The sequence below is a fragment of the Triturus cristatus genome, chromosome 10, assembly GCF_964204655.1.
Source record: "Triturus cristatus chromosome 10, aTriCri1.1, whole genome shotgun sequence".
Taxonomy (NCBI): domain Eukaryota; kingdom Metazoa; phylum Chordata; class Amphibia; order Caudata; family Salamandridae; genus Triturus; species Triturus cristatus.
Genome location: NC_140593.1, coordinates 1,236,158,289 through 1,236,174,260, shown reverse-complemented (window position 1 = coordinate 1,236,174,260; position 15,972 = coordinate 1,236,158,289). Strand labels below are relative to the sequence as shown.

The 15,972-nt window shown below is 50.2% G+C and overlaps 1 protein-coding gene across 5 annotated transcripts in view; it reads right to left on the bottom strand.

Annotated features, from left to right (window-relative positions):
• HUWE1 (HECT, UBA and WWE domain containing E3 ubiquitin protein ligase 1) overlaps positions 1–15,972 on the bottom strand; it is a 1,878,220-nt gene that overhangs the window by 1,487,046 nt on the left and 375,202 nt on the right. For all 5 annotated transcript variants that reach the window (XM_085629865.1, XM_085629862.1, XM_085629866.1 and 2 more), the window contains one exon: positions 4,414–4,590. In XM_085629865.1, coding sequence (XP_085485991.1) covers positions 4,414–4,590 — 177 coding nt within the window. The remainder of the gene's footprint in view (positions 1–4,413; positions 4,591–15,972) is intronic.

Sequence of the window (15,972 nt, the reverse complement as noted above, 5' to 3'; positions counted from 1 at the left end):
CCGCATCCGCCACCTGGTGTGAGGTACCAACAGGATGCAGGAGGCCATCAGCCCCAGAAGCCACAGCACCAACCTGAACGAAACCCAGGACAGAGGCCGATAGATGGAAATCAGGGCCTGAATGTCCCGGACCCGCTGTTCCGGCGGATTGACCCAGAACTGCCCCGAATCGAGAACCGCTCCAATGAAAAGGAGCTTCTGGTAGGGACCCAGGTGCGACTTCGGCACATTGATGGAGAACCCCAGCGAGTGCAGGAGGTCGGCCGTATTCTGGAGGTGGGAGACGACTTGCTGGGGCGAGCCCGCCTTCAACAGCCAGTCGTCGAGATAGGGGAAGACTGGAACCCCTGATCTGCGCAGATGAGCTGCGACCATCGCCATCACTTTCGTGAACACCCGAGGGGCACTGGTGAGGCCGAAGGGGAGCACGGGGAACTGAAAGTGCTCCTGACCCACCGTGAACCGCAGCTAACGCCGGTGGGCTGGCAGGACGGGGATGTGGAAATAAGCGTCCTGCAAGTCCAATGCTACCATCCAGTCTCCAGGGTCTAGGGCAGCCAGAACCTGAGCTAAAGTGAGCATCTTGAACCGGTCCTTCCGGAGGAAGGCGTTGACGCTCCTGAGGTCCAAGATCGGACGTAGGCCCCCTTTTGCCTTCTTGGGAACCAGAAAGTAGTGGGATTAACAACCACGACCTACTTCTGGACCAGGAATGCGCTCGACGGCCTCTTTGGCCAAGAGGGCCGAAACTTCCTCTCGTAGAAGATGCAAATGATCCCCCGACATACGGTGGTTCAGCGGTGGCATGGCTGGAGGGGTCGTCTCGAAGGGGAGGGAGTAGCCCCTTCGGACGATTTGCAGCACCCACCTGTCCGACGTGATGGAGCGCCAGTGGAGCAGGTGATGGCGAACTCTGCCACCCACTGGCGTTGAATGGGCCTGAAAGCTCGGACTAGGAGGGCTTTGAGGCGGATGCTGCCGGGGTGGATGTGGACTGACCGGCACGTTGACCTCCAGTACCGTCTCGGCGAAATCCACGTCCGCGACCACGTGCAGATTGGTTCTGCGGCCGGTGGCTTGGCGGACGTGAGGAGGCGCCCCTTCCCTGGCCACGAAAGGGACGAAAGGCGGAAATTTGCGGCCGCAGGGCCAAAAGGCCCAAGGACTTGGCCGTGGCCCAGGAGTCCTTGAACCGAGCCAGCGCACTGTCCGCCTTCTCACCAAAAAGGCAAGTGCCATCAAAGGGCATGTCCATGAGGGAACTCTGGACATCCCCCGATAATGACGTGGACCTCAGCCAGGCATGACACCGAAGCGCCACCGTGGTGGAAATCGCCCGACCCAGCGAGTCCGTGGTGTCAAGTCCACACCGTATGGCATGCCGTGCTGCATCTCGGCCGTCAGCAAGTGCTTGAGTGAATTGTGTCCGGGCCTCCACCGAGCACAAGGGCAGCACGTCCTCCACCGTATCCCACAGAGTGGGAATAACGGTCCAAAAGGCAAGCGGTATTTAAAGACTGCAGTCCCAAACTCAGTGACGAGAACAGTTTCTTGCCAAACTGTTCCAACCTCTTGGATTCCTGATCCGGAGGAGCGAACGGGAAGGAGGATTGGGAGGTTGAGGCCTGGATAACTAGACTCTCGGGGGTGGGGTGTTGGGAGAGGAAACTGGGGTCGCCCGGAGCAGGGCAGTGGCGTCGAGCAACGTTACGGTCCACAGGAGGTACTGTGGAGGGCTTGGACCAAGTGCCCTGCAGAACGTCAATGAGGGCCTCATTAAACTGCAGCAGAGGCTCAGTGGAGCTTGATGTCGGTTGAAGGACCTCTGTGAGGACGTTAGTCCTCACGGCCACAGCAGGCAACTCGAGCCCTAGTGCTTCGTCCGCCTTGCGCAGCACCACTGAGAAGGCTGCACCCTCCTCCGAGGCCACAGTCAGAGGAGAGATGAAACAAGCGTCCGGGGAGGTATCCAGACCGCCGGCATCCCCCAATTCCTCTGCCCAGTCCTGAGAAAGTTGGGCCTGAGCGGTCATAGGGTCATCAGACCCCTCCCAGTCACCCTCGTCATCAGATTCCCGATAAACAGGAGGAACGATCGGAGCTGGGCGGTAGATGAATTGCTCATGCAGCGGCATCTGATGCGGTGTCGAGCGGCGCCGCACCGGCGCCGGGCCCGGATTAAACCGGGGAACGGCGGCGTCTGGGGACGGTGCCGGCGGAGGAGGTGTCGTGAGGTCGACCGGCGCCAGCAGAGATCCAGGCCTGGATCCCTCGGGGACCTGCGGCGCGGGACCGAAGTAGTCGACGGCGCCGGGGCCAGAGCAGCCGGCTCGCGAGGTCGCCCAGTCGAGCCCGCGGGGCCCAAACGCGCACCGGCAGGCGTCGACGGCGGAGCCAGGCCCCTCATGGCAGAGAGGAAGGTGCTGATCTCTGCCGGAGTCGCTTCATTCCCATGGAGACGGACACGGCTCCTGCGGCTCCGACGGAGCCGCGGGGGGTGGGACCACCCTGACCCGCGACCGGCGAGGGGATTCCGAAGAGCGGTGTTGCCTCTTGGACTTCGAGTGCTTCGACTTACCCGAAGACTTTGAGCCCGACGAGCGATGATGGTGACTGCAGCTCCGCGACCGGTCCTTGGACCTCCTCCTGGACCGGGAATGACGCGGAGCCGAGTGCCGAAGCTCGAGAAGCTTACAGGACCGCTCCCGGCTAGCCTTCGAGGTAAAGGCCTGACAGTCGAGGCACGACTCCGCATCGTGGTCGGGCCCCAGGCAGTAAAGGCACCGGCAATGGTGGTCCATCACCGACATCAGTCGATGACAGGAGTCACAGGCCTTAAAACCAGGCATCCTACCGGCACCAGAGTCGAGTCGACAGAAGACCAAAAAGAGTCAAAAAAGTATAGTGAAAAAGTGACTAAGGGGTAAGCTCTTCCCGGATCGGCGCTGTCTGGCGCGGAAAAAAGAAGAAGAACTGACGTCAGCGCGCAAGGGTGGCGTCTAAGAACTCCGATGATGTTATTCCGGCGCACGACGCCGGACGCAGACGACGCCTAGCGACACGCAAGGGGTATTGCTGACGAAAAATCTTTCCGGATCCAGCCTGACACCTAGGGATATTCTAAGGTGAGGAATCTAACTAACGTGTTTCTTTCAGATACTCAATTTAGGAACATTTAAAGGGGTGTGCAGGTCGGGACCAATGGGCCCCTTCCTTGGGGTGGGCACCCCCTATTATGACACCCTCCAGTAGGAGGGGGCATGAGCATCTAACTAATTGGCCTAGTCCCCTCATCTTCAAGATGGAGGGAACTGAGATGTTGGCTTCACCTCGCCTCCCCACCTCAGGGGTGGAGGTGGCAAAGATGGGCACACCTCTCTTCATAGCTTGGTTTTACTGCCGATTCTCCTGCCCAAAGTAGGGGACAGAACAGGTGGGAGCCAGTTGCTGGGGGTAGTGATTGGCAGGGCCAGCTTCCAAAGGAGGAAGACCCTTGAAGCTTCTCCTTCATGGACCCAGCCCATCCTGGGAGAGAAACATGACACCTCTGCACAGGATGGGCTTCATTTCTGGACCCAGAGAGCAGAGGTGCTCTAGCCAGAGGTCCAGAAACCTGTCTGGTGGTGGCAAACAGCTGACAGCCATTCAGGAACCACACCTTTGCTGGTCGTTTTGCAGGGGGTTATCTCCAAGATGCCCTCTGGGTACATTTTACATAAAATCCTACACTGGCATCAGTGTAGGTTCAATGTGCTGAGAAATTTGATACCAAACTTCAATTCTTAGTAAAGCCATTATAGAGCTGGGGAATAAGTAATGACCAACTCCCAGACCATATACTCTTTATGGCTTTACTACACTTACAATGGCTAAGAATGGGTTTAGACACTGTAGGGGTACAGGGCTCATGCCACTGTATCCTCACCTTAAGGCTAGAGCACCCTGCTAGAGGGGTGACTTACGTAGGTCTCAGGCAGTAGTTTGCAGGTATTGCACACAGGGGTGTGTGCCATGTCGACTTCACTTTTCTCTGCAGCAGAACACGCAGCCTGCAATGGCAGTGCATGGGTATGAAGGTATAGGACCTCTAAGGGTCGCACAATAGGTGCTGCAGCCCTTAGAGGCCATCCCTGGTAACAGTACCCATGGTACCTTTTACAAGGGGCTTAAGTGTCGCCAGAGATGTACCAAACGTGGGTATAAAGTTACAGTCTTGGATAAGAACACAGGCCCTGGAAACCTGGCTGGCAGGGACCTAGGACATATGAAGTCCGCTTGCATCAGATGTCAGGTAAAAAGAGTGGGGTAACCGTGCAAAAAGGGGCACTTTCCTACAAATGGTCTATGCAGAACTCATAGTACCTGCATGAATAGTAAACAGCACTAGCCTGCTCATGCTAATACCATACATACCAAGATAGACTTGCAGACCCCAGCAACAGCCTGGCAGGCAGCAGACGTGGGAAAATCTATAGGAAGGTTAGGGAGGCCCAGAATGGTGACAAGAGGCAGAAGACCCTTTTGATTCACGAACTCCTGGCAATGATCGTCTGTGGTGTTGTTGCTCAGAATAGACTCCACAAACTTCATCTGTAAGAAAAAAAGAAAAAGCTGTCAGTTAATTCTGCAACTGGGCACTTCCTATGAATCAACTGCAGGGTAAATTTAATGCCAGGGATTCACATTTACTTTCAAAATCGGTTAATGCTCCTAAAATTACATCAATGGCTGGAACTAGGATAACCTTTGGCATTAGTTGAAACATACACACAAATCTACACAAAACCACCAAACCCCACCCAAAGATGATGCTTAATACACAGGGCCGACCTACTCTCTGGAGCCATGCAGGAGACTCCGTCACAACAGACTCCCTTCCAGATCAAACTAGGCAAGTCCTATTCCTAGGTAAGCGACGCTAGGTCATCTGTGTGGGTAAACAGATTGGTATAGACTTGCGTCCTGTATCAATCATTTCTCATGTAAGAATGGACACCGTGGAACCCAGAGTAATGTCACTCTTCCTACCCAGCAGTCACTTGAGGGGCTGTTGGCTAGAGCCACAAACGACATGTATAGGGCCCCACACAGATCTCCATCTCCTTCAAGAACACCAAAGTGCGCTCCCTAAAGAGCAGAGTGCAGCTCAAGAAGCCATGGTTTGCTTCTTTTAAAATGAGCTGGGAAAGGACTGCACAAAGACATTGGCCCACAGCATCCTTCTAAATGGAGGGCAGACAAACCAGAAAAGTTAGTGAAAAATGGGAATCTTAAGGGCACAAGAGCGGATTGTGGTGAACTGTAGGTCTGTACGTTAATCTCAAAGTTTTTGTAATGGACACTAAGTCGTGGGAAGGCTTTTATCTGGGGCTTGATCATGAGAGGCAGTGCCTTGACCCAAGCCTTCAGGGGTCGAATCTTCCTATTACCAGATCTGGAGCGCTAAGTAAATTGAGGTCTTGGCACTATTTTGTATTAAGCATTTGAACAATGAAACACTGCCTGTAGGAATCTGCCTCTGTATATGGTATGGCACTAGGTGGTTATACCGTGCAACCATTCCAGAGATTTCCCAGAAGTGTACCAGGCTCAATGCCAACCCCAAGATGCTCTATTAGTGGTAGTGTGGTCGAGCCACCTTGGGTCTAAAACAGGAGTGTAAGACATTTATTGCACACAATACCAATAACTGACAAGCAACTCAAAAAGGAGATTCCCACCAAATTCATTAAAATAAGCTTGCTTTGTACGTTAATTTAAGACCAAGATCTTTGCAATAAAGTTTAATAAAAATACTTTTCACTTTCAAAAGTCCACAATGCAATTTCAACAGCTCAATGTTATCCTATGGAGGAATACAATAATGCAGATACACAGATAAGTACACAACTTACAATTCGAGTCTTCAGGCCCAAAGGTCAGGAAGTGGCAAAAGTCAGGTGAGTACCAAAACTGGACCACCAGCGGCACAGGGGCGGCCGGGTGCAAGGTTTAAGCACGGTGCTGGGCGCCAAATGCAAGTGAATAGAGAACCTTTGAGTTGAAAACAGGCTACAGGTGTCGAACCGGAGGCTTGACTTACAACACCAACGACAGCTGAGGTAAGTTGGGATGTTGTTGGTCACAGGGACACGGTCAGTCGAGCTCTCAAAGGCCCATGCGCTTTGGCATCTGGATTCCCTTACCAGAGCAGGTCGCAGTCGGGGAAGCCTTTGGATTCACACACTCAAGCATAGTCGTGGTGTCCAGGAGGGGGTCAGTCAATGCTGGACTTGAACTCGGACTCTGGATCAGTGGGCCACCTGGACACATGCCAGAGGAGTCCGGTACACAGCGATCAGGGATAGCGGATCCGGAGGGGACCAGAGTCCTTTGTGTTGATTCCTTGAGGAAAGAGCCACTATCCTCGGGAGCTCTGGACTTTTTCAAGGGCAGACAACCAACCATCGGGTTGTGGAGGTCGCTTGCCATAGGACTGGCGTAGTCTTTTTTGCAGGGTTTTTGAAGATACAGACAGGCCGGTAGGGCTGGAGCCAAGTCAGTAGGCATCGTCAGTCTTCTCTGCATAGTGTCTTTATCACCCTTTTTCGTCTTAGGTCGGCAGGAACTAGTTTCAGGGAATGTGGGAGCCACCTAAATATTAGATTTAAGGGTGTTTTAAAGAAGAGGCAGGTAGAGCCAATGGATTTGGTTATGATCCGACGATACTCAATCCTTTGCAACACATTAGTTGCACCTATTGTCCATCCACGAAAGAGCTGTGCTTCCTCCATTCCATTTGGCAAAGAGGGATAGGCGATTTTACAAAAGGGGTGGAGAGGACAAACCAATGCAAAGCATAAAAGCTGAAAACAAAAACCACCATTAACACCTAGAAAACAAGGTGGGAGAAACATCTAGAGATGGAATAATAACCGGACTAACACCAGTCCATACTAAGGCCGCACTATAATAAGTACTGAAGATGTCTTGTGTGGTAGACAAAGTGCGATGGCTACATGCGAAGAAACGCTTTTATAAATAAAAATAAAATTAAAATGTGAATTAAAAAATCTTTTAAGGAAAAATATGGAATAGTGTGTCCACCTTTTTCTATCGAACATCGTGACTTGGAGATTTTTGATCAATTACAGTTGGTGAATCTGATATTCTTTCTTCTACGATTAGATGGTGTGTGCTGACCTGTGTGAAAGATTAGGGGATTGCTCTCTGACCGCTGCACCACCTATGATTTCCTATATAATAAGTCACTAGAAAGGATAGTTGTGATTGGTTATATCTAAGGCCAGTCATAAATATTGTAAGTACTCAGTAAAGTCATCTTGAGTACATGGCCTGGAAGAAAATGTTACTTAACTTCGGTAATAATGCATCTGGTAAAGACCTATGTTAGTTGTAGATTCCTTACCGTAGAATTTCCCTCAGGTGTCACTCTGGATCAGGAAATACTTCAACAGCAGGACCAGTGTGCGTCGGTCGGCTCCACGTCAGATGTCTGCATTGTGGGAGCCGGGATAACGTCACGGGACCTATATAGAGGACGCCCATGCATGCTGTCAGTTCTTAACACTACTTTACACACCAGAAGCACAGAGCCATGAAAGACACTGACCACTGGCGCATCACACCTAGGGCCCTTTAGGGGAGTCCCTATCCCTAGAAAACAGGGCGCAGAGCAGGATGGGTGGGACGGTAAGGAATTTACAACTAATATGTCTCTACCACACATTGTTACCGAAGGTAATCAATTTGCTCATCTGATAGATACTAATAAATGTAGATTCCTTACCTTACAATAGATACCCCAGCAACACCATCCCCGAAGGAGGTTCTGCGAACCAAGATGACACTACGAAGTCCTAGAGGACTGGATGGGCAAAGAATCCATCTCTCTGGACTAGGCTGTCCAGGCGGTACTGTCTGGCAAACGTGTGAAGGGATGTGTAGGAGGCTGGCTCTCTCTATACTACACCAAAATGAGGTATAGTGTGCACAGAGTCCAGTGGGACCCCAAAGGTAGGCAGAAGTAAAAGTATAAAGCACCTTACTCTCTATTTGTGGTAGTGTGGGCGAGCAGTAAGGCTTTATAAGAGGGTAGTGTTAGGAATTTGTTGTACACACTCGCAAGAAATGATTGCACACACACAGACTGAACTCACACCAATTTTGAGGATATAAAAATATTCAGTTATTTTATTTCCTAGAACCAAGCAAGCCTGGCTCAGGTAAGAAATAAATATTGGACAGTAATAATGCAGTTTGTCAACAGTTGAATTGCAATTGTATATGCACTTTGGTCTGATTACAGTAGAGCTACTGGTACTGCAAAGCTTGTGATATACTGCACATATACTTTCTATAGGCTTTTTAGTGGAATGTCAAGTAGATTACTTTACAGTGTACTCTTCTTACACAGTGTAGTATACCTGGATACTCCACTGGGACATTTCCTGTAAACAGGGAATTAAAAGCGTTTTGGTTCCAGTTTTAGAGACTTTTATAGTGTTTCCAACTCCACATTTAAAAACTTTCATAGAAAAACAGTCAATGTTATCCTATGGGAGAAAGGCAAATGCTACTTACCAGTATGCATCTGTTCTTGGCATGTAGAGCTGCAGATTTACACACTATGCATAGATCGCCATCTGGTGTTGGGCCCGGATGTTTGCAGTTTGTTTTTGTTCTTGGACAGTCTTTGGAAGTCACGAGTTCGGTGACTCCTCCTTCGGTCCGTACTGCGCATGGGCTTCGGCTCCATCCTCAGATTGTTTTTCGCCAGCAGGGAAAAGATGGAGCGTAGTAATAACAGTGAGAAACCCATGTGTGTTGTATCTAAATAAGATGGCCTGGAACGGATACAGGTAGCCGGGGAGGCGGGTGGGCGTGTATAGATCTGCAGCTCTACATGCCAAGAACAGATGCATACTGTTAAGTAGCATATTCCGTTCGAGGCATATGAGCTGCAGATTATACACTGTGCATAGATTATATAGCAGTACCCAACCCTAGCGGCGACCACCGGTATCCGTTGCAGTTGTTTGAAACAGTGTCTTTAGTACAGCCTGGCCCACACTAGCTTGTTGTTTGGAGTGCACGTCTACACAGTAATGTTTTGTGAAGGTGTGCGGTGTTGACCATGTGGCTGCTTTGCAGATGTCATCTAAGGGTATGTTCCCTAGAAAAGCCATAGAAGCCCCTATCTTTCTAGTAGAGTGGGCTTTAGGTGGAACAGATAATGTTCTTTTTGCCTTTTCGTAGCAAATTTGTATACACTTTACAATCCACCTAGCTATCCCTGATTTTGAGATGGGGTTGCCTTTATGCGGTGGAGAGAAGGAGACAAACAACCGTTTAGTCTTTCTGAAAGGTTGCGTTCTTTGTATGTAGTACAGTAAAGCCCTTTTGTCATCAAGTGTATGTAGAGCCCTTTCCGCAACAGATTGAGGTTGCGAGAAAAAAAACAGTAATTGATTAAGATGGAAGGGGGAAATTACCTTGGGCAGAAATTTTGGATTTGTGCGAAGTATCACCGTGTTGTGATGCATCTGTAAAAAGGGTTCTTGTATAGTGAACGCTTGTATCTCGCTAACCCTTCTAAGGGAAGTGATAGCTACGAGGAAAGCTGTTTTACCAAGTGAGGAACTGTAGCTCACATTTATGCAGTGGTTCGAAAGGCGGTCCCATCAGCCTTGTAAGAACTACGTTTAGATTCCACACAGGTGAGGGTGGTGCCCTGGGCGGAATTACTCTAAGGCCTTCCATGAAGGCTTTAATAGCAGGCACTCTGAAAAGTGATAAATGTTGTCTGTTTTGCAGGTAAGCAGCAATTGCTGCTAGGTGTAGACGGATGGATGAGTACGCCAGGTTACACCTTTGAAGATGGAGCAGATAGCATATGATGTGCTGTATGGATACATCTAAAGGGTCGATTGTATTGTTACGGCATTAAACAACAAATCTCTTCCACTTTGCGGCATAGCATGCTCGAGTGGTAGGACGTCTGGCTTCCTTGAAAATGTTCATGCAATCAGGGGGAAGGTTAAGGTATCCAAATTCTAAGATTTCAGGAGCAACATCGCAAGGTTGAGCTGAGCTGGGTCCGGGTGCCGGATTTCTCCATGGTTCTGGGTTAGGAGGCATGGGGACAGGTGCAGCTTTTGGTGTGGAACCACTGAGAGCTGTAGTAGTGTGGTGTACCACGGCTGCCTGGCCCATGTTGGAGCTACCAGAATGAGTGTGAGGGAGTGCTGTTGTAGCTTCCTTACCACTAATGGAATTAGCGGGAGAAGTGGAAAGGCGTATGCAAATTTGCCTGACCAGTTCATCCATATCGCATTGCCTTTGGACAATGGGTGTGGGTATCTGGCGGCGAAGCTTGGGCATTTTTTGTTTTTGTGGGTGGCGAAGAGGTCTATCTGAGGATGCCCCCACTTGTGAAAGAATGGGTGAAGAACTTGTGGATGCAGTTCCCATTCGTGCATTTGCTGCGTTTGTCTGCTGAGCAGATCGGCCATGGTGTTTTGTATACCTAGGACGTGTTGTGCCAGGAGAAAGATTTGTGGGATTGCCCATCTCCATATGCTCTGAGCTAAACGAGAGAGCTGGGGAGAGTGTGTCCCCCCCCGTTTTTGAATATAATACATTGCAGTCATATTGTCTGTGCGAATGAGGACTGCCTTGGCTGAGATTTGTTTCTGAAACGATTTCAGGGCTAGAAAGATCGCCAATAACTCCAGATGGTTGATGTGGAGTAACTTCTGTTGTGGCGTCCATACACCTTGTACTGTGAGGTGTAATAGGTGCGCTCCCCAGCCGGAGAGCGATGCGCCTGTTAGAATCACCTGAGGAACCGGGTCCAGGAACGGTCGCCCTTTGGAAAGGTTTGTGGTGTTCCACCACTGCAGAGAGCGATGGGTGCGACCGTCCACCAACACCAGATCCGCTAGCTGTCCCTGGGCCTGGTTCCACTGGCGTCCTAGACACTCTTGGAGTGGACGCATGTGAAGTCTTGCATGAGGCACTATGAAGATGCAAGATGTTATCATCCCTATTAGTTTCATGAACACTCGTGCTGGGAGAGAGTGCTGAAGGAGGAACCTTTGGCGCAAGGCTTGTATGCTTGCGATTCTGGCTGAGTTGGGATAGGCTATGGCTTTTGAGGTGTCTATAGTGGCACAGAGGTATTGCTTTGTGTGAGACGGTATCAAGTGGGACTTTGGTGGTTAACCGTGAAGCCTAGCTGGTGGAGTAGTTGGATGGTAGTGTTTGTATGCTGCACACACTGGTGGTAGGACGCGGCTTTTATGAGCCAGTCGTCCAGGTAGGGGAAGACGTGAATGTTTTGTCTCCTGAGGTGTGCCGCCACTACTGCCAGGCATTTGGTAAACACCCGTGGTGCGGTTGTGACCCCGAAGGGGGGAACCTTAAACTGATAATGTTGGCCGTCCACCACAAATGTGAGGTACTTTCTGTGAGCAGGGTGTATTGGAATATGAAAGTATGCATCTTTCAAATCCAGTGTAGTGAGAAAGTCGTCCTGACAGAGGAGTGGGAGGACTTGGAGAGTTACCATGTGAAAATGGTCTGAATGGATATATGCATTTAGAGGCCGGAGGTCTAGAATGGGCTGTAGGGTCTCGTCTTTCTTTGGTATCAGAAAGTACAGAGAGTAGACCCCTAAATTTGGCTGATTGACGGGGACCTGCTCTATAGCTTGTTTTTGCAGGAGGGAGAGTACCTCTTGTTTCAGAAGTGTGGTATGTTCTTGTGACATCGCACAGTGTCTGGGTGGAATATTTGGGGGGGTAGAAGTTAGTTCGAGACAGTACCCTGACCGAATAATTTGGGTCACCCATTTGTCTGATGTTATGGTCTCCCAGGTTTGAAGGAAGTCTTGTAGTCTGCCCCCGACCGGAGTGGAATGGTCTGGGTGGAGCGGGGGAAGTCATTGTGTGGGCGGTGTGGCATAACGGGCGGTGTTGGTTTTGCCCATGCCTTTATTATTGTTTCCGCGATATCCACCTCTTTGATAGCCCTTTGTAAAGGTATTCTGAGGAGGGGACTTGTAGGACGTGGAGGCGTTATCGGAAGAGTAACCTCTGCCAGAGCCTCGAAAGGAGGAACGGCGAAAGGAGCGTCTAGGGGTGTGTGATTGTAGTGCTCCCATAGACTTTGCCGTATCTGTATCCTTCTTCATTTTTTCCAGGGCTTAGTCTACTTTTGGGCCAAATAAGTGTTGTTGGTCAAAAGGGTGGTTCAATATAGATGCTTGGACCTCTGGTTTAAAGCCTGAGATCCTGAGCCAGGCGTGGCGGCCAAGCAGAACACTGGTGTTTATAGCCCTGGAAGATGTGTCTGCTGCGTCAAGTGCACATTTAATAGAGGTGTTGGTAATAATCTTTTCCTCTTGTATCAGATCATGAGCCTTATTTTTATATTTGTCTGGGAGATGTTGCATGAGAGCCTCCAGCTCATCATAGTGCGCTCTGTCGTACTGCGCCAGCAGCGCCTGAGTGTTGGCGATACGCCACATATTGGCAGCTTGCGAGGCAGTGCGTTTGCCTGACGCATCTAAGAGCTTGGACTCCTTATCGGGTGGTGGAGCCTCACCAGATGACAGAGTTGGAGCGCTTCCTAGCTGTGGATACCACTAATGAGTCTAGGGGCGGAGGTCCTTTAATGTAGGCAGGATCTGTGGGGGCTGCCTTGTATTTCTTTTCTATTCTGGGGTTTAAGACCCTAGCCCTGACGGGGTCTTTGAAAACATCTGTCGCATGTTTGGTCACCCCTTTAAGCATGGGTAATATAGCGGTGGATTTATCTGCTATGTCAAACGTGTCAAGTAGGAAGTCTTCCTCAACTGGATCACTGTGTAACTCCACCCCATGATAATGTGCCGCCCGTTGTAAGAGGTGGTGGAACCCCAGGGAATCCTCCGGTGGAGATGGCCTGGATGGATAAAGATCATCCTGAGGCACATCTGGGACATCTGGATTGTGATAATCCTCCCATGGGTCTGGTGTTCCCGGAGGAGTGGGGTCCTGCAGGGCATCTGGTGGATCATAGTATGGATCCCCTTGGTCATCAGGTTCTGGAGACGGGGTTGGAGAGCGATGAGGCAAGGGTGGAGAAGGTGGGGGCGGAGATGGAGGGAGTGGAGGAGGTGGAGGAGGTGGAGGAGGTGGAGGAGGGTACTCTGAATGGGGATGTGGCAGAGTCCTTCCGTTTTGGCGGTGGAGGAGGAGTTGGCTTGTCTAAATGTCTTTTCTTGGAAGACAAAGTTAAATGTCCAGTCTTTGGATCCTTTGTTAAAGTCTTTTGAAGAGGATCTGGCGTAAAAAGCTCCTCCGGCACTGAGTCCTCTATCGGTGCCGATGTTTTCAGAACCGACAGCTTCGTTGGTTTATCCGCGCCATGCTTTCTCGGGGCCTCCGATTTTTTGTTCGGCGCAGAGGCAGGCTTCGACACGGAAACGTCGGTGCCGAGGGATACATGTTTGGTCGGCACCGAGAGGCCAGGTTTCGACACAGATTGCTTCGGAACGGAGCTTGGTGTGGTTTTCTTCGGTGCCGAAGGGTGTTTTTCGGCGCCGCTAGGAGGCTGGCTCCAGCCCGAGCCGCCAGGAGACTTGTGATGCTTTTTCACCGGGCCCGAAGGTGGGGTGATGGAAGCGGTATGCTTGGTTTTCCCTAGGCCCGGAGGCGAAGGGGTAACCGGAGTCTCTTTCGGTATGGGCGCGGGAGTGGGAGGGGGTAGAGTACTCACGATCCTCTGCCCCGGTGTGATCTCCTCCACGTCGGAGTCGTCGGCCTCGGAAGCGCTGACGACATCGTCCTCCTGTTCGGTTTGCTGCTGTCCCGAAGCTCCGGTGTCTTCTCCGAAGATGTCAGGTGGAGCCGAGGTCGATGAGTGCGCCATGGTGCATCGAGCTAGTCGATCCCGAATAGTTTTTTTCGATCGAAAAGACTTGCAGGCGGGGCAGTCTCGGGCCTCGTGTTCGGGAGAGAGGCAGAGGTTGCACACCTGATGGAGATCGGTGTGGGGAAATTTAGACCCACATTTTGGGCACTTCTTGAAGGGAGTCCTTTCCATCGGCCGAGACCGGAGTCGAGATAGGCCCGAAGGCCGCTGCCGATGCCTGGATCGAGGAAATGCCGAAGAGAGATGAAGAAGCCGATTTCGTCTGAAGAATCTCGATGGACAAGGATTTTTCGTCGAAGGTCGAACTGGAAAGGTTCGAAGCCGGAGCACGAAGTATCACATCCGAGCCCGATGGCGGAAAAAAACAATCTGAGGATGGAGCCGAAGCCCATGCGCAGTACAGACCGAAGGAGGAGTCACCGAACTCGTGACTTCCAAAGACTGTCCAAGAACAAAAACAAACTGCAAACATCCGGGCCCAACACCAGATGGCGATCTATGCACAGTGTATAATCTGCAGCTCATATGCCTCGAACATAGTGTTTTGAGAACAGCCTGGCCCACACTAGCTTGTTGTTTTGTTTGCACATCCACAGAATAGTGTTTTGTGAATGTGTGCAGTGTAGACCATGTAGCTGCCCTGCAGATGTCATCTAAGGGAATGTTCCCTAAAAATGCCATAGAAACCCCTATCTTTCATGTAGAGTAGGCTTTCATAGGAACAGATAAAGTACGTTTAGCTTTGTGGTAGCAAATTTGTATGCATTTAACGATCCACCTAGCTATCCCAGACTTTGATATGGGGTTGCCTTTGTGTGGTGGTGGAGAAAGACACAAAAAGTTGTTTAGTCTTACGAAAAGGTTGTGTTCTCAATGTAATAAAGCAATGCTCTTTTAACATCTAAAGTATGAAGAGCTCTTTCTGCGACTGTGTTGCTGCGCAAAGAATACGGGCAACTCCACAGACTGATTGAGGTGGAAGGGAGAAATTACTTTTGGAAGGAATTTAGAATTAGTTCGTAGAGCAACCTTATTATGATGGATTTGCAAAAAAGGATCCTGGATAGTAACTGCTTGTAGCTCACCAAGTCTCCTAAGAGAAGTAATGGCTACTAGGAAAGCAATTTCCATGTTAAGAATTGTAGCTCACATTTATGTAGAGGTTCAAAAGGAGGGCCCATAAATCTCATGAGAACAAGGTTTAAATTCCACATGGTGAGGGTGGAACTCTGGGAGGAATTATCCTTTTAAGGCCTTCCAAAAAGGCTTTGATGGCAGGTACCCTGAAAAGCGATACATTTCTATTTTGTAGGTACGCTGCTATGGCGTGATGTACACACTGGTTATATGAACTGGCTTTTATGAGTCAGTCGTCGAGATATGGGAAGACGTGAATGTGCTATCTTCTTAAGTGGGCTGCTACTACCGCTAGTCACATGGTGAATACCCTTGGTGCTGTTGTGACTCCGAACGGGAGCACTTTGAATTGATAGTGCTGCCCGTCCACTACAAACCGGAGATACTTCCTGTGAGCTGCATGAATGGGAATATGGAAGTAGGCGTCCTTGAGATCTATGGTACCAAGGAAGTCTCCTTATGAAAGAAGGGGGAAGGACCTGCTGAAGTGTGACCATGTGGAAATGGTCTGAATGTATGAATAGGTTTAGGGGTCTGAGGTCTAAAATAGGTCTCAGAGAGCAGTCTTTCTTTGGTATGAGAAAATGGAGAGTAAAATCCTGAGTTTTGTTGGCGTAGGGGAACCAGTTCTATTGCATTTTTTGTAGGAGGGAGATTACCTCCTGCTTTAGCAATGATAGATGTTCTTGTGACATTGTACACTGTTTGGGTGGTATGTTTGGGGGGGTAGAGGTAAGTTTGAGACCCGATTGCACTATTTGTCGCACTCACCTGTCTGTGGTGATGTTGGTCCAGACAGGAAGAAACTGTTGTAGTCTTCCCCCGACCGGAGTGGAACAGTCCGGGGGAAGCGGAGGTAAGTCATTGGGTAGGGGTGGAGGCAGAGAGGGCGTTAGTCTTGCCTCTGCCCTTGTT